This window comes from Apis laboriosa, unplaced genomic scaffold, assembly GCF_014066325.1.
Source record: "Apis laboriosa isolate Shangri-la unplaced genomic scaffold, ASM1406632v1 scaffold149_cov153, whole genome shotgun sequence".
NCBI classification, from domain to species: Eukaryota; Metazoa; Arthropoda; class Insecta; order Hymenoptera; family Apidae; genus Apis; species Apis laboriosa.
The window spans coordinates 1-16,730 of NW_025221797.1; the positions used below are offsets into that span (position 1 = coordinate 1).

The 16,730-nt window shown below is 26.5% G+C and overlaps 1 protein-coding gene across 6 annotated transcripts in view; it reads left to right on the forward strand.

Annotated features, from left to right (window-relative positions):
* The first annotated feature begins 2,159 nt into the window (after positions 1 to 2,159).
* The window catches only part of LOC122710524, a 69,903-nt gene continuing 55,332 nt past the window's right edge, over positions 2,160 to 16,730 (forward strand). For 4 of the 6 annotated variants that reach the window (XR_006345943.1, XR_006345944.1, XM_043928429.1 and 1 more), the window contains exon 1: positions 2,161 to 2,509. Coding sequence is in view for 2 of the 6 variants with exons in the window: in XM_043928429.1 (XP_043784364.1) it covers positions 2,167 to 2,509 (343 nt within the window). In the remaining 4 variants the exon portion in view is untranslated. Of the gene's footprint in view, positions 2,510 to 16,730 lie in introns of all 6 variants that reach the window. The other 2 variants (XR_006345946.1, XR_006345945.1) reach the window with 2 other exon arrangements.

The following is a 16,730-nucleotide window of genomic DNA, read 5'->3' on the forward strand; positions in this document are numbered from 1 at the left end:
TTAAAATTTTTATATTGAAAAATTTTAGGAATTAGATAGTAGTAAATAGATTGCTGTAGTAAATATATTGTTAGATAGAATGATTAGAATAGTATTGCTGTTTTAGAAAATAGGATATATTTGCAAATGCATGCTTAATAATGCTTGGTAATGCTTGTTAATGATGATTGATTTTGAATGTAGTGATGATTAATAAGATAAGTACAATTCTCTGTGAAATACATTTCACTTTTTTTTTTTTTTGCTTTTAATCTTCGTAATATATTAATATTTTATATATATTTATACTCATAATAATATAAAATATTAATATATGAAGTAATGTATTTGTATTTCATGTAGAGTTGTATACAATTAAGATTTAATTCAATTTTTACTTGCAGCTTTAGTTTTTCGGTTTTCCTTGAGATTCCTTTTGCTGTTTGTTATGTACAACGTTCATAGATTGAACGTTTTGCATATTTACATCAAAAGGAGTATTTATCATTGATTTTAAATAATTTTTTGCATATTGGAGGGTGGATGGGACCGTGCGGTTAGGGTGGGTCTCCAATTCGCAGCAACCTCCAAGTTGGTGAGACCTGGAAATCATTATTATTTACTACATAATTTATTTTTGTATACTTGATACAAGTATAAATTTTATAGTAAGTAATATGAGCTAATTGGCTGCGTTCGCGATTCCAATTTTTAAGTGTTTATGTATTAAGATATTATAACAAATTCTGTTTTTTTTTTATATATATTTTAGAATTTTAGTTTTCCGAAATTCTATTACAAAGATAATTTGGAACTTATTTGTTTTGTCTTCTTAACGAATATTGTAATTTGCTAGGAAAAAATTATTTCTTTACATAATTCGTTATACTGTATTTTTTCAATAATAAAAAAATAAGATAATTAATATTTCGTTTTATTCTTGAATATAATTGAATTTCTATTTTTTGTGTGTTGCGTTTGTTGTGAATATTTATATTGAATTGTAACATAGAAAAATCTTTTTGTTTTTGTACATTATACTTGTTTTAGTAGTCTTATTTTTTGCGGAATCGCTTAGATTAGAATTCTTCGTAGACTGTCATGAGATTAATCTGTTTTTTATATTATTTTCGTTTATAATAACTTGTGATATCGAATAATCTGACAGCAATCAAAATTTTATCAATGGTACATTTAGGTCTTTTTTAAGTATCTTTTTTTATCAATATTGGTAGTAATATGAAATAAATATGAAATTATATTATTAGGAATATGAATTCTCTTCTTTTTTATTTAAATTAATTAATATTGAATTTTATAGTTCAGTAAAATATAATTTATTGTTAATTTTCATTTATTTAGTATTAATTTGAATGTTTTTCATAGCTTAAGACAACTTTGCATGCCAGTTCATCATTTAATCATCATGGGCATCGCGTTTTTGCATTAGTGTTGCGATAAATAAATTACGAATTATTTGAATTAGAATTGCATATATAAATCTCCCGTTTTGAATTAATATTTAATGATTATTGTGTTTGTTATTGTGGTGCATTGTAAAAAAATATCGCGATTGCTTTTAAATATTTTGATTATGAATTAGTCTATTTTTTATTCATATTATTATTATTTTTTAAATTTATTTTGTAATGTAATTTGTAATATCGAGATATTTGAAATACTTTTTATTTATAACTTTTCATTTATAGAATTATCTCTTTATCTTGCTTTGTCTAAACTTTATTTGTAGTTTATAGTATAGTTATAAGCTTCAATCGATTTTATCAATTTTATTTGATATATAGAATCGATGTTTTAAATATCTCAATATATATTTGTATTTAAAAAATTTTTTCGTAGATATAATAGGAATCTACATTATCAATTGTTGATATAAATATATTTTTCGAATTAATCATTTATTCGAACTTGTATATTTTAAAAATATATATTTTTGTTTTGATATGATTAGAATCGATTTTTCAAATATCTCATAAATATATTAATATATTTGTATATTTAAAAAAGAAATTTCTTAGAAATCTACGTTACCAATTGTTGATATAGGTGTATTTTTCGAATTATTGTTTGTTTAAATTCGTATATTTTAAAAACATTTTTTTATTTATCAAAACATGTCAAATTATATAAATAATTGTTTATCATGATCAAATTTTCATCTATTCAATGTATCTTATCTTCTATTTTCGTCATATGTATATAAAAGATCAAGTTTGGAAAGTGGTGCCCTCTGTTTCAAACAGTTTGGAATATTGTCAGCGAGCAGGCGCTGGACCGCTTTCTGAGGCTGCGTGTGGGATAAAGAGCGAAAGACAGAGAAAGATCGCGATTCAAACTCGAAATCTAACGAGGAACTCTCAGAGCCACGCGAGTGGCCGCGCGATACGGCACGGGTGTTTGAAAACGGCCGATAACAGTGTGCATCGCGCCATGTGTACGAAGAAAAGTGCGAATTTGCTGTGGCTTCTTTATTCCATATTGTTCATTTGTGGATTTGTTCTGCCATACGGTGAGTAAATGGATTATATTCGTAAAAATATCAACAACTTTGGGGATTGTCATTAAAAAATTATACAAATTAACTAGTAATAAAAAAAATGATCTATAAAATGTTAATACAATTTACAGTGAATATGCATTACGTTTTAATTTATGAAATTAATTTATGAAAATAGTGAATTCATATTCTTGAATTCCGAGAATGAATATGGAATTTGGAAATGATATGAAGAAAATACAAAATTTATTACATAGCTAATATATACAAAAAATTATTATAGCTAATAATATTTAAATACACTCTACTAAGATGAGATTTATATAGTTAGGATTAATATGTTTCAATCAGTTTAAAAATAGAGTAAAAATATAAAATAAATATCTTTGGTTATGAAAGGATCTTATATTTTAATAAATTTTTGTTTATATTTTTATTACATAACAAGAAATATATAATAATCGTGTATCCAATAAGTATGTGATTTAATGTAATGATAATAGTATTTAATTATGAAAGAATATAGTATATTTTATTCATTTCTTCACATCAATGCAATGCATTTATGTTTTCAAACGTTCTGTTTTCGAAGAGATTTTGTTTTTAAAATCATTATAGTACTCGAATTTTTGCCATTCATTGAAAGAAATCTGAATAACAGAGTATTATTCGAATGATCATTGAGAAACTGGTTCGTCGATATGTCGTGATCAACCATGTATTTACATATATAAAAGATGTATCGATACTTTTATTTTTAATATCAGATATTTGTTAAAAATAAAACTTTATAGAACAGTAAGAAATAATTGTTATTATATACAGCTTTTACACATATTATACTTTGAATATCTTATTTTTATTATAACTTTTTCGTGTTATATACGTGAATACGAATCGAATTCATTTTTTCTTACATAATATATTTATTAAAAAATTTTCAATATGTGTTATTATAAACTTATATAAATCTGATATTTAATTTCAATTAATTGTAAATTGATTAAAACTTTTTTTATTTTTCATTATTAAGATTATTAAGATTATTAAGATTTTTTAATCGAATATTAAAAAAATATATATAAAAATATTCAAAATATAAATTTTTTAAAAATTTCAATACGTGATATTGAAATGAAAGTATCGATATGTTTGATATATGGAAAAAAATTTGATTAATTATTCCAATAATTATGAAAATGAAATAACATTAATAATGCAATACATTGACTGGTCTTGGGGGGTGGGTTTTAAGTAGAATTCAATTCAATTGCTTGCCTTTTAGAATTAGTACTTAAAGTTCGATTCTTCAAGAGATAATTAATAAAATAGAAAAAAAATAATTAAATTACAATTCGATTTTTCGATTGTTATTTAAAAAGAAATCATTTAGAGTTATATCTAGAATTAGGATAAGAATCATGATAATATTTTATTAAAATATATTAATAAATAAATAAATAAAAAAATTTTTCCAATCAGGATGCATTAACATTTATTACAGTTTTGCGATAAATATTAAATATATATAAATCATGCTAATAAATATTCAATTGATATAATTTTATATATAATTCGTAATTTTATTACTTAATATAATATCTATTAAAATAACGATCGCTTAAAAATGATTTAACTTTTTAAATTTTTTATTAATTAGGAGATATCTATATATTTTTGCATCGTGATTATGGAATAAAATTTTCTTCTTTTTTTTTTTCACCGTCTTTTGCTGTTGTAACAGAAATAAATCTTTAGCAATGCTAGAATGATTTTTTGACGAAGCGATGCATTTGTGTTAAAGAGAATGCGTTTCAAAAGAGATATTCACCGAGGTCGGAACGTTTTATTACTTTAACCGTTTATTTTCCGCTCCTTTGCTTGTCAACGTCGTTTATGCCGTTGTGAGAAATCAAATTTGTGCAAAAGAATTTTGATATTCACCGGAAACTGGCTTACGTCGGATACTCATGATGTTTATTATTGTTAGAACATTCTTTCGATATGTATCACGTTTGAATTTAATCGAATTTAGATAGTGCGAAAATAGTTTCTCTAAAAGTATCGATGTAAATTAGCAAAATTATTTTTTAAAAATGAAACAAATTATTTTAATTTTTCAATTTTAATTAATTACGTAATCGTTGGAATTTTTATTTTAAATACAGTTGAAAACAGTTCGTATAACAGGTTCTAGGCATAAATATTTTCTAAAATTTTTTTAAGAAAACGTATAATTTAGTATTCGATAATATAGTAATTAGTTATTTAGTTTCAGTTATTTTATTTTTAATATCTAATTATAACAAGAAATGTGCCTTTGAAAACACAACGACTTTTGAATTTTTCAATATCAGTTTACAGTTCTCTAGAAAGAAGTTGTAGTACGATGAATCCCTCATTTTAAATTAAATTCATGCCAGTAATTTTTAATATAGAAAATGACATTATAAAGTATAATCAACATTTGAGAAGTTAGAATAGAAATCCAATATTAAACTATTAAATTCTAAATCTTGTCAGTATATGTTTAGATTATAAAAAAAAGACTTGAGGATAAATTTCATATAATAATTGCGCAACAAAGGAAATTTAAAATGGTATCAATTTAAATTCTTTTTTATAAATTATATTTTATGTCACAATGTGAAACGTTTATTTCTTAGATCGATGAGTCTAAAATCTAGAATCTATCGTTGCAAAATTTTTATAAATTATTTAGATTAAAATTATCCTTTTTTTCGATCATAAAATTTCGAATCATAAAAATAATGCAAAGTTTCAAGATTCGAGAACCCGGTATTTCCTAAGTTTCGAAATTTTTGAAACTTATGTCGAGTTTTCCAATATCCCACGAAGTACAACATCGTCATAAGGAGTGCATCGCGCATAAATCACCGACGAACGGAAAGATTTCGCGGAATCTCGGCGTGACGCGTAAATTCTGGGATCGCGTGCGCGGTACAGAATGATCGAGACGGACTGCTCAATCGCAGCAACATACGTATATAACCTCCCCCGTTGAAATGTCGCAAATTGTACGGCAATCATCTTGTCAAGCTGTTCAACCGTTCGCACGCGCGTTCGTCTAATATGAATTCCTCGGAGGCTCGGATGACCTTCTCTTCTCTACTGGCCCCTGCCAGATGCAACAACAATGACTCCCTTTGGTATATTACGTACTCTGATACGTGGCAATCGACCAATGAAATTCCCTGCAAAATGTACTCGGGATTATATTTTATCGGTCTCTGGACGCCGCGAAATACGCTGGAACCAAGTTATTTTATACAGTTTCGCCATGCATTCGCACCATCTTTTATGGAAAATATCTCCGGTGGTTGTAAACGCCTTGTATCGGGACAAGAATTTCACCCAAAGAATCTAATCGAAGGGACACGTTATCTCTTCGTACCATGAAAATCCTCGCTATCACCGTTTTCGCTTACGATCGTGGATAATCGTGCTTTAAGGATCGTTTCGTTGGATTCTTTTCACGAAAATCGGAAGATACGGGTTTCGTCTTTTAAGGGAAATTGTGCGGGTAATTGAGAGGAATAATTTTGAATTTCGAATATTATTTATATTAGTTTTATGGAGATTTGGTTTTGTGTATGCATAGCATAGGAATAAAATTTAGGAAAAATAATTTAGGAACAGGAATTTAGGAAAAATAATTTGGTTTAGAATTAGGTGATATTTGAAACTTTGAAACTTCGAAAGTTTCATTGAAGAAAGTCTTAGGGGAGTCTTAAAGAGATTTGAAATATTTTAATACCTGTTAAACGTAATAAAGAAAAGTATGATAGAATATTTTAACTGAGAACGTTGGAATGAGTAACTATTATTAATGTTATCAATAATTCGTGGTATAGTTATTAGAAAAATAGTATAATTTTTAGTATATAAATAGCATAGGTAATACTTGTAATCTTTCTATGATCTCATATCTTTTCTTGTCACTTTGATGTGAAGGTAATATTTTATACGTTAATGTGATGTAAATTGACATCAAAAAGAAAACGCGATATTAATTATTAAATACATTGAAATATAAATATGATATAATACAATTCAATATATTAAAAAAAATCGTATGATTTAATAATAAAAAAGATATGAGATTAAATTATACATATATGTATATATATATATATATTCTTGTATTATTTTTTTTTAAGTATATAATTATAATTATAAGAATATATATATAATTATATTATTTAAAAATCTATGGTATACACGCGATACGTAAAAAGATATAAATATTCAAAGTAAATCTCATATTATGGTATTTGAAGAGTGAACGAAATAGATCTTTATTCCAATTTCATTTCCATTTTAATCGTGTTCATAAAAATTTAAATTTGCATAAACATTTGCAATCTGTTTATTTTATGCATTTATTTCAATCGTATTATTTGCTTTTATCCTCCGTTTCTATAAGAATTATAAATTGACATTCCTTTCGGAGTTTCCAAATATTTTCCTACCCTTATTCGAGCCCGACAATTAGCGCAGTTTTCAACAGCAAATGTCAAACATTTCAATGATGGCGATTGTCGATTTGCTTTCCTCTCTGTAATTAGCCGATCGATAATTACCCCTTTTAATTTTCTCTTTTTCGAAAGCCAATGTTTATGATAATGTCTTTTATCATCAGTACAGAACGATGCAAATTTTCTACTGGACCATTGATAAAACGATAACGATAGAGGAATCCCGATATATTTTTCTCGATAAATCTACAGGAACGAGCGTGTGAGAATTTTCGACACTTGCGCGTGTATGCATACTCTTTTCGAAAGTCTCTCTAATTATTTTGATTACATGGAATAAAAGGCTTCAGCAGTATTCGTCTATTTAATTGGATTTATTTAATTCAAGCAGAATATCTATCAATATGTATCGTTTATGCATAATTTGTTCAATTTTTATGAATCGTGTATATGCATGCACTCGATGTTTTCTCATTTGTTCAGAATATTAAAATTCCCTTATTATATTTTTTATATTTATAATTTATATTTTCGTTAAATTTTATTTGCTTTCTTTTTCATTCGAGCATTTATGATATTTGAATGGCGTTTAAATTGTAACAATTTTTGTTGTTAAGTTAATTGAGGAATCGAATCAAGTATTGCATAAAAAAATTTAGATTATAATTATTTAAAAGTATTTCATTATGGATTTTTTTTTCTCGTATCTAAATTGCTACATATCGCGTAACTGCGGAAGCATTAAACATCAGATCAGGATCGGATGAGGGACAGCTTTCCAAATCAACGGTGCGTGCTTTGCATAATTCCATTCTCTTCTGCACTATTCCAGACGAATACGAAATTCAAGAAACTGTATTCTCTCATCTGTCTTTGTGATCTTTTTAAATCTTCCTTATTCGAAAAAAAAAAAAAAAAGAAAAGAAAAAGAAATTTTGCGCGAATATTACATTTAGAAAAATTAAATTATATAAAAATTATTAAATTATTAGTCATTAAAAATATTTATTTTTTTTTTAAATCGAATAACAGCTGTTCATAATCGCGATTTTTAAATTTTGATATATTTTTACACAATTTTATAATAATCACTAAAAATATAAATTTTAGAAATTACAAAAATGTCATAAGCAAGTAATATCGGATTGTTGTATATAGGATTTAGAATTTTAGATTAGATTTAGAAATTTATAAAAAATACTTCGTTAAATGATATTTATTTGGTTGATCAAAATGAATTATAGATCAACTTTAAATTCGAGAGTTTCTGCTATACAAACTTTATGGTTTAAAGCTACTTATAACTTTAATATAACTTACAGAAATAGAAGATTTATCAAATGTTCATAATAGGATTAAATAAGTAAAAATCGTTTTATAGTCATTTAGTTTAATGTTTTATTAAAAATTCGATGATCTCATCTAAATGAATGATATTGTCAGTTCAAAAATACAGTAATTTAATATTTGTATTTTTTAATAATTTAATAGGAATAGTTTAACAAAAAATTCAAAACTTTCGCGATACCTTAAAAATTAATTTACACTTGAAGGAGTAGAAGCAAATTTAGGAAATTTTGATTTTTTTCTCATTCCTAATATATACTTGAATATATATTTTAAATTTATTAATATTCATATATTCATTATTACATTTTCCATTATAAGAACTTATCCTTCTTCAAGTATTCTTCTCATCGAGTAAATAATTTCAATCCCTTGCAACATCGTAATCTCTCTTTTACACATTCAGATTATACATAATATCGATTTCTCGCGTTGCATCCGACTATTTACTCGATTATCGAGTTTCAAGAAATGAAAATATGGCGTCTCATTACGGTTGTCAATGCGGCAAAGTCGATATCTATCGAACCTCGAAATGTTCGTTATCCAGCCGTCTCATTAATACTTCGCGAGCCGTGAAGAGAAGTTATTCTTAAGTGGAGCAAGGGAATCAAGATCAGACCGAGCACATAGCAACCTGTCTGAAATTGTCGGGGCGAAGTAGGTAGCTGATCGCAAATAAGACGATAATAGGGGCCGAGTGGAGGAACGAGTGGCTTCTTCGATCTTAGGTGTGTTTTCTTCGATAATGGAAATTGAAATCTCGACCACTTCGTCGAGATCCAAACGAAAGATACAGGTTTCTTCTTCTTCTTCTTTTTTTTTTTTTTTAGAAATCGTTTCGAGATGTTACGTTTTTCATCTCTTTTTTTTTTTTCTCTTGCGAAGAAAGCGACAGAAATCAGAAGTCACTCCATAATTTTATAAGTTTATTTTTGTATGTATTTCTTAGCGATGAGAGGGAGAAATAATTTTCATTGAGAATTTTTATTTCTTGATTTGTGAGAGAAAGAGATAGATAGATAGAGAGAGAGAGAGAAATTTTATAACGATTAGTTCGGAAAGTAATTGACAAATTATCGTTCGGTTATTGAATTTTTTGATTGACTTTTATTGGTTTCTTTAATGTAATAGTTTTATTATATTCTCGTTGTTAATTAAAATTTCTATGATAACTGGGTATCGATTAATCTGATGAAATGAAATTAAGAAAAATATTGGAATTCAATTTTGAAGATTTTTTATTCTCCTTCGGGAATGGAGAATTTAAAACAAGTGATACATCGTGATATTTATTAATATTCTAAATTAATTTATAATTCATTTTATTTGAAAATCATATACGACGTTATAAAATGATTCTCGATTTAGTAATTTCAATAAATTTATATTTTTTTTTAAAAATAATCATTTCGTTTTATACGGTATAATTAAAAAAGTATTTCCTCTCAAACTGATGGAGCGATTACATTTAACAATTTTAATTCTGATAAACATTTTGCCTGGGAATGCAACTTATGCCGTACATTAATATGTGTATTGTCAGTAAAAAATTTAAAAAATATAGAAATAATATAAAAGTTTAAAAAAATTGATAAGTAAGAGGTCGATGCTAATATTTATTACGTTTAAATATATTCGGCATATTTGTTAGAATTATTAACATTTTTTTTATTATATTAGCGATGATTAAAACATTTTTTTGTTTCGTCAATTTTAGTTATCTATCTAGTTTTTTTATTTTCTATAGATAACGTCATTATAATTTTAGGAAAATCGATAAATTGATTCTGACAGGTACAATAGATAATAAGGAAATGAATAAAAAAAAACATTGATTTAAAATGTTCAAAGTTCAAAAACTATGCAGTTTTATTCGTATTTATTTATTTATTTAATTTCAATTTTTCATAATTTATCTTTCATCAATTATTCATCTTAATTTTCATTTCATTTATATTTTCTATTTTTATCTATCTTAAACTCTCTTTTTTAAATTTATTTTAATTTAATTTTTAATTTCTCAATTCGTTTCGATCATTATCCATTTTATTTTTTACTTCTATTTTTACTTTTCCATTCGTATCTACCTCAACCCTCTTCCTCATTTAATTTCAATTTTTCTCTTTTATTTCATTTCATTTCACTTCTAATTTTCATTTTATTTTTATACCTTTTAAATCACACCACACTATATTTATCATGACGTGAAAATTTCAAATTTTTATGCTGATATCGTTTCACGCGTAACTTTAAAAGACTTAAGCCAGCCAAGATAAACGAAACGTCCTCTTCTTCTCGTCTTTAGAACGATTTAACACGTCGAATCTATTGACAGTGACAAGAAAGAACTATTTATTAGTTCTCGTCTCACGAGTGTATCAATCCTCTCTCTGGTGTATCGCTTCTTTTATTAATGGCATTGTCATTGTGGCGACGGATAAGACGATGAAACAAGTCAGAACTTTAAAAAGTCATTTGAACAATTGAAAACGGCAATATCTATCGTTAATTTTCCCAATATTATGTTTGCCAGTATATATATCGAGGATTGGATCTTGGAGAAATTGAACATTGGAAACAGTTCATGTGGATATTCATTATAGACACGAATTGCAGTTAAAATATGCCATAAAAATCAATAATATAATAGGTTAATAATCAATAAAATACAATAGGAAATGTAAGAATGTGAATACAAAGACTTTAAAATTTTCGATTTATTCGTTACATATGAATATAAATGCTTCGATTTGTCCCCGGGTCGAGTAAGCAGATCGAGTCGTGTCAGGATTTGTCGCGAGGATACGGTAGGGTGACAAAACTGTTCATGCAAACAAGCTTTCGATGGATTCGTGCGTTGCAAGAAAAGCAGATGAGCTGTACTATGCTTTTTTCGATCCGTTCAGGCGTGAAATATGTTTCTTGAGGAAGATTTTTTGCTTTTAATGCTTCATTTTTCCTGTGTTTTTTCCCCAGTTTTTCTAAATTTTTTTCCTTTCGAATTTTTTCTCGTGGAAATATTTGTTTTCTTTAAATATCAACATTTTAAATTTTTCGAAGATTTTAAAAATCGGTTGTTGTTCACTTACAATCACTTAAACGACGATGGATTTTTTATTTTTTAAAAATTGGTCGTTATTTTATAAAAAAAATAGATCGACAAATAAAAAGACGATTATTTTGTGTCAATTAGTTTGTATACATTTATTGTGTAAAAACAAATATCTAAATTAATAATATAATAATTAATAATAATAAATTAGGATAGAAAATTCATTTTTAATCTCTTCGAACATCACATATTCGATTTTATTACCCATCTTATCCAGCTTTTTAGAAATCTTTTTGGAATTGAAATGAGAAATTGGGTCGATAAATTACTTCACTTCGAAAAGGTCTATTTAATTCTCTCTGAAATAATGGAAATAGACCGTTCAAATTAATAGATATTCAATTAAGAGAAAACATTTCACGATATTATTTTAATAAATATTACTAAGTAATGAATCTAATTGATATACATGTAATTTAGATAAAGTATGAAATTGATCTGTGGATATTAATAGTCATTGCAACTTATTACGATGTATTTGTTGTGAATTAATTAATTATATTACTTTTGGGCGAGAAAACGCTTAGATGCGACAGATAGAATTTGTGTGTAACTGGTAATTAAAGATGAAGTTCGAAGAGAAGTTATGGATATATATGTATAATATATAGTATAGCATTTCATCTTATGTTAGTGCATGGCAAATGCGGTTTTGGAGTCAAGCATTTCCTTGAACCTATTGTTATCTAGTCTAAATTTATTTCGATATTTCGAAAGAACGAAATATAGAATAATTTGATTTGAAAATTTATGGTTCATATAAAAAAAATTAAACTCTTATTAGAAATAGACATACCAAAACTTTTGGAATATATATAAATATAAAATATTTGTTTTTGTAAAAATACAATAAAAAGTTACAATATCTTGAAGAATTGCGATAAGTAAAAAAATATTTTACGATAAATTAAAATTATATTCACAATGATTATCATTTCATTATTAAAATAGAAACAAGAAATGCTTGGTAAAATGAAATTAAGCTCTAGATATAAAGGAAACTTCAAAATTCATCGAGTTCGATTTAAAACTTTTAAAGTTTGTGTTTAATGGAATAAATTAACTTATTGCAATGTCCTCATAAAAATTCTCGGAAATCCTTTAAGACGTCGGTGAACTGTTAAAACAGTTGTAACATATTTACAAGATTGAACTCGATAAAGCGGAATGAATGGCGATGTTGTTAATGCTGTCATTATATGTCGAAGGAATGCTTGACTTACAAAACCGTATTTCCAGAATCGCAAGAAACTTTTGACACGAATGACGTAAACCGTTCATTAGTAGATTCGAAGGAAATTGTGTAAATGTAAATGGTAAGTTATTTACTCTGATTATAAGTCAATCGAAACTTAATTAAAAAGAAATTTGTCATTTTTAAAACGATCGAATGATGCAGAATTAGGCAATGCGAGACAAAATTGATTCTTCGATTGATCGATGAAAAGTGAGATGACGAAATCTTTAACTTGTGAAAAGTTTATAAGTTTCTATTAAAATTAAACTTTAATAGGAAAATTTTGACACACAGGGTGGATTATTTGTGATCAATCATTTATAGATCGATTGGCATTCTTTTTATAATTGATACAGTTTCGAAGAATCTTTAAGATATTATAATATTCCATTTTTTCTATCTCTTTTTTTTCTTTATTAATTTTCGATTCTCTCTCTTTGAAAATTGAATAATAACATTTCTTAGGTTATTTTAGGTTATTTTGTTCGTAGTTGTTCGAATAATATGTTTTTAATTTTTAATAATTGCCTTTTATGTTTAATTTAAGAAAAAGGAATCTAAGTTTGTACACGCATAATTGGAATTTGTTAGTTTTAACATGAGAATTTCTTTCATTTCGTATGTTTAATTATAAAATAATAGTCCTAATAAATCAAAGGTATCCTCGTACTTTATATCGGTAAATAACGTTTTATCGAGAATGGAGGATCTGAATTGATGATGAAGGTATCTTTTCTCGATCGATCCCTCATTATGGTTTCTTCGTTGTCTTTCAATGTGAGAACTGTTAGCAGTCGAAACCTTGCAAAATTAGCAATGTAAATTCGATTTTCCTGACCTACGAGAACGAATTCTGCTTTGAACAGAGTATTGTTCATATACTCTTTTGACAGACCCTTTTAAGAGTTCCTGTTCTATACGGGATCGATGTTACGTTACGAATGGAGAATAATAGGAAACGAGAGAACGATTCGAGTATCAAAGTTTTTTGTTACTATACGAAATGTATAAAATATTATCCCGAGTTCGGATTTTAATTATATTTCTTTCATTTTTAAAAGAAATAACAGAGCGTTCGTTTATTAAATTTTCGTTTTGATTTTGTAATTTTAATAAAAAAAGAAATGATTGTTTTCATTTATTCTAATTAAATTTAAAAGTAAATCTTGGAAAATATAGGAAATTGGAAAATATAGGAAAAATAACATTGATGTAGTTTTGATATTCTATCTCTATTAATTCACTACTTAATGTGATATATGCAGCAAAAATTTTAGTAAGCCTCTTAATTTCCTCTTGATTAATATGTCAATGAGTATTGATCGTATTACAGCCGGCCTGTGCTTTTAATGTTTCGTGCTGATGTCGTTTTTGCGTCGACCGAGCAATCAATAAACGCAAACAGTGTGCACCATGCTAAACAATGGCCCTGTTTTCTGTGATTATACTTTCGATGTTGCTCTTACGTTTTATCGCGATAAATTAAATTGCAATTTATGTTTTTATATATCTTATCAATATACATAATTATTATATATCACTCGAAAATATAAATATATATTTGATAAGTATCAATGCATATCATGATTGCACATTAAATTTAATTTCGTAGATCAACATAGATAATAAAAATCGTTCAAATAAAATTAACTTGAAACGTGTAAGTTAGTTAGGTTCCAAAATTATTCCAAATTATATAATATGAATATAATAGGAAGAGAAAGAAATTGAATAATAAAAATTATATAATTCTTTCTTTTTTTTTTTTTAAATTTTTTTAAAGTTGTACCAATTTTAGTTTCATTTGTCAAATTTCAAATAATCGTAGTTCTTTTTGAGCAATAGTATTCTATTTAATTATCTAAATATAATTACAGCATATTATTCATATACATAACATATCTTAAGACGCATTTTTAATTTTATTAATTATAGGGNATTTTAGTTTCATTTGTCAAATTCCAAATAATCGTAGTTCTTTTTAGGCAATAGTATTCTATTTAATTATCTAAATATAATTACAGCATATTATTCATATACATAACATATCTTAAGACGCATTTTTAATTTTATTAATTATAGGGAAGAACAAAAATATTATTAAAACGTAGAATACTTTTCGAGTTAAACTAATCTCGACTGATTCTTAATTAAATAACTTTTTTTAAATCTAATACTCGGTAGCGTTTTGATCAAGTTTCTTCTTTATTATCAACCCCTGGAAAAAGTAGTTGGGCGAAGTTACGTTTTCACTTTGTTTACGCAATGGAAAACCTTGTTTTCAGCTGTATACTCGGTGAGTTTCGGTTTGCCGCCTTAAACCACGAGTGACTTGACGCGAACTCTGTTAATTTTCACGGCACACTGTAAACTGAATAGCCACAATGAAATTCTAACTCCCCCGTTTGTCCCAACATCTTTCTACGCCGCATGTAATTAGTTTTGCTGTTGCCGTGTTCGTTGATTTATGAATTTACATTTGTTCAAAATTTGTTACGCGAATAATTCCTTTCTTCACCGCATCTTATAACATTTACCTATTGAATTTATACTTTATAATAATAAAATATATGATGATTCTAGAAAGAGAGAGAAAAAGAGAAGAATTTTATTGATTGAAAAATCATTTTGATTTTTATTACGTTATCTAGCAGAATATTTTTATTCTAATTTTTATTCTAATTTAGTTTTGATAGTAGCAATCAAATTTTACCAAGTCAGGAAATAACCATTGCGATAGTGTTAACATTATAATAAATGTCTTTCTTTCGATTTTTTTCAGTGCATACGTATTTTAATTAAATTTCTCGATTTTTTTTATAAATAATAATGATTAATCTATCATCATTTATTTTATCCATAGAATACATTTTATTATATATAATTTTAGTTTTTAGATAGTCTTTTCGTTCGATAATGTTCATACTTATTACACAGGGACATTGTCAAATTATAATATCAGCTGTTCAAAGATTTGTATAATTTGAGGGAATATTCGAGAACTTAATAAGCTTAGTGGATATATAAGTTTGGAATAGCATTCAGATGCTGGTGTTGAATAAATTTGGAATTGTATTCCTAGAGAATTTGATCTTGCTTGAAATTCTACATATTCCGTTGAATATCGTTGAATGTTGATAAATGTCGTGAAACTTATCAAAATCTTCTGTTATTCGCGATATTATATAGTTTACGTACTGTATTATAGTAGAGCGATATTGTTGATGGAAGTTTGTCAAATTCTCTAAAGCTTTTGAAATTCTGTGTACTTTAGAAAGTCTGTAAGGCATTTTGAGCTCGCGATACTCAGCGAATTTCGTAACTCTCTAATATATATCTGAAACTATTATTCTTCAGGATATCGCATAAATCTTTTAAATCTTTTCGAATTCTCCCGAGCAATTGATTCCCAATTTTCGCAAATGTTTGTGAATCTTATAATCGCTATAGCATATTTCCAATTAAATTAATAAAAATAATTAAATTAGAGAAACTTAAATTAATATTTCATACGTTTAATAGTATATAAAAAAAAAACTTAAATTTGAAATTCTTTATCAAAATTTATTTATTAATAATTTACGTAATTAAAACAATTCAAATGAAGATTAACAATTCGGAAATAAAAATCCCAATATTCCAAGCTTATTAAGTTCTCGAATATTCCCTGAAATTATTAAATATCCCTAGATAGATTATCAATTTTCTTTAATTCCATTGAATTTTTAGTGTAACAATATCGAGCAACGAAACAAAAATTCGATGAAACCAATTCCCCTTTAAAGGCTAAACGTTTCGATCCCGATAATCAATTTATCTCTTCGATGTTATCCACCTCGACGATCTAATTGCTCCCCCCGTATACTACAATTCCGCCATGTTTCCATTCCTTCGTAAAGATCCGGCGCATTAATTTCGTTCGTCCACGGCTCGTACATTCGCATTAATCTTCGCAAGGAAATCAACTTGATTAATCGATTGTTCCTATCGTTTCCGCATCTCATTAGGCAACCACTCACGAAGACATCAATCGGA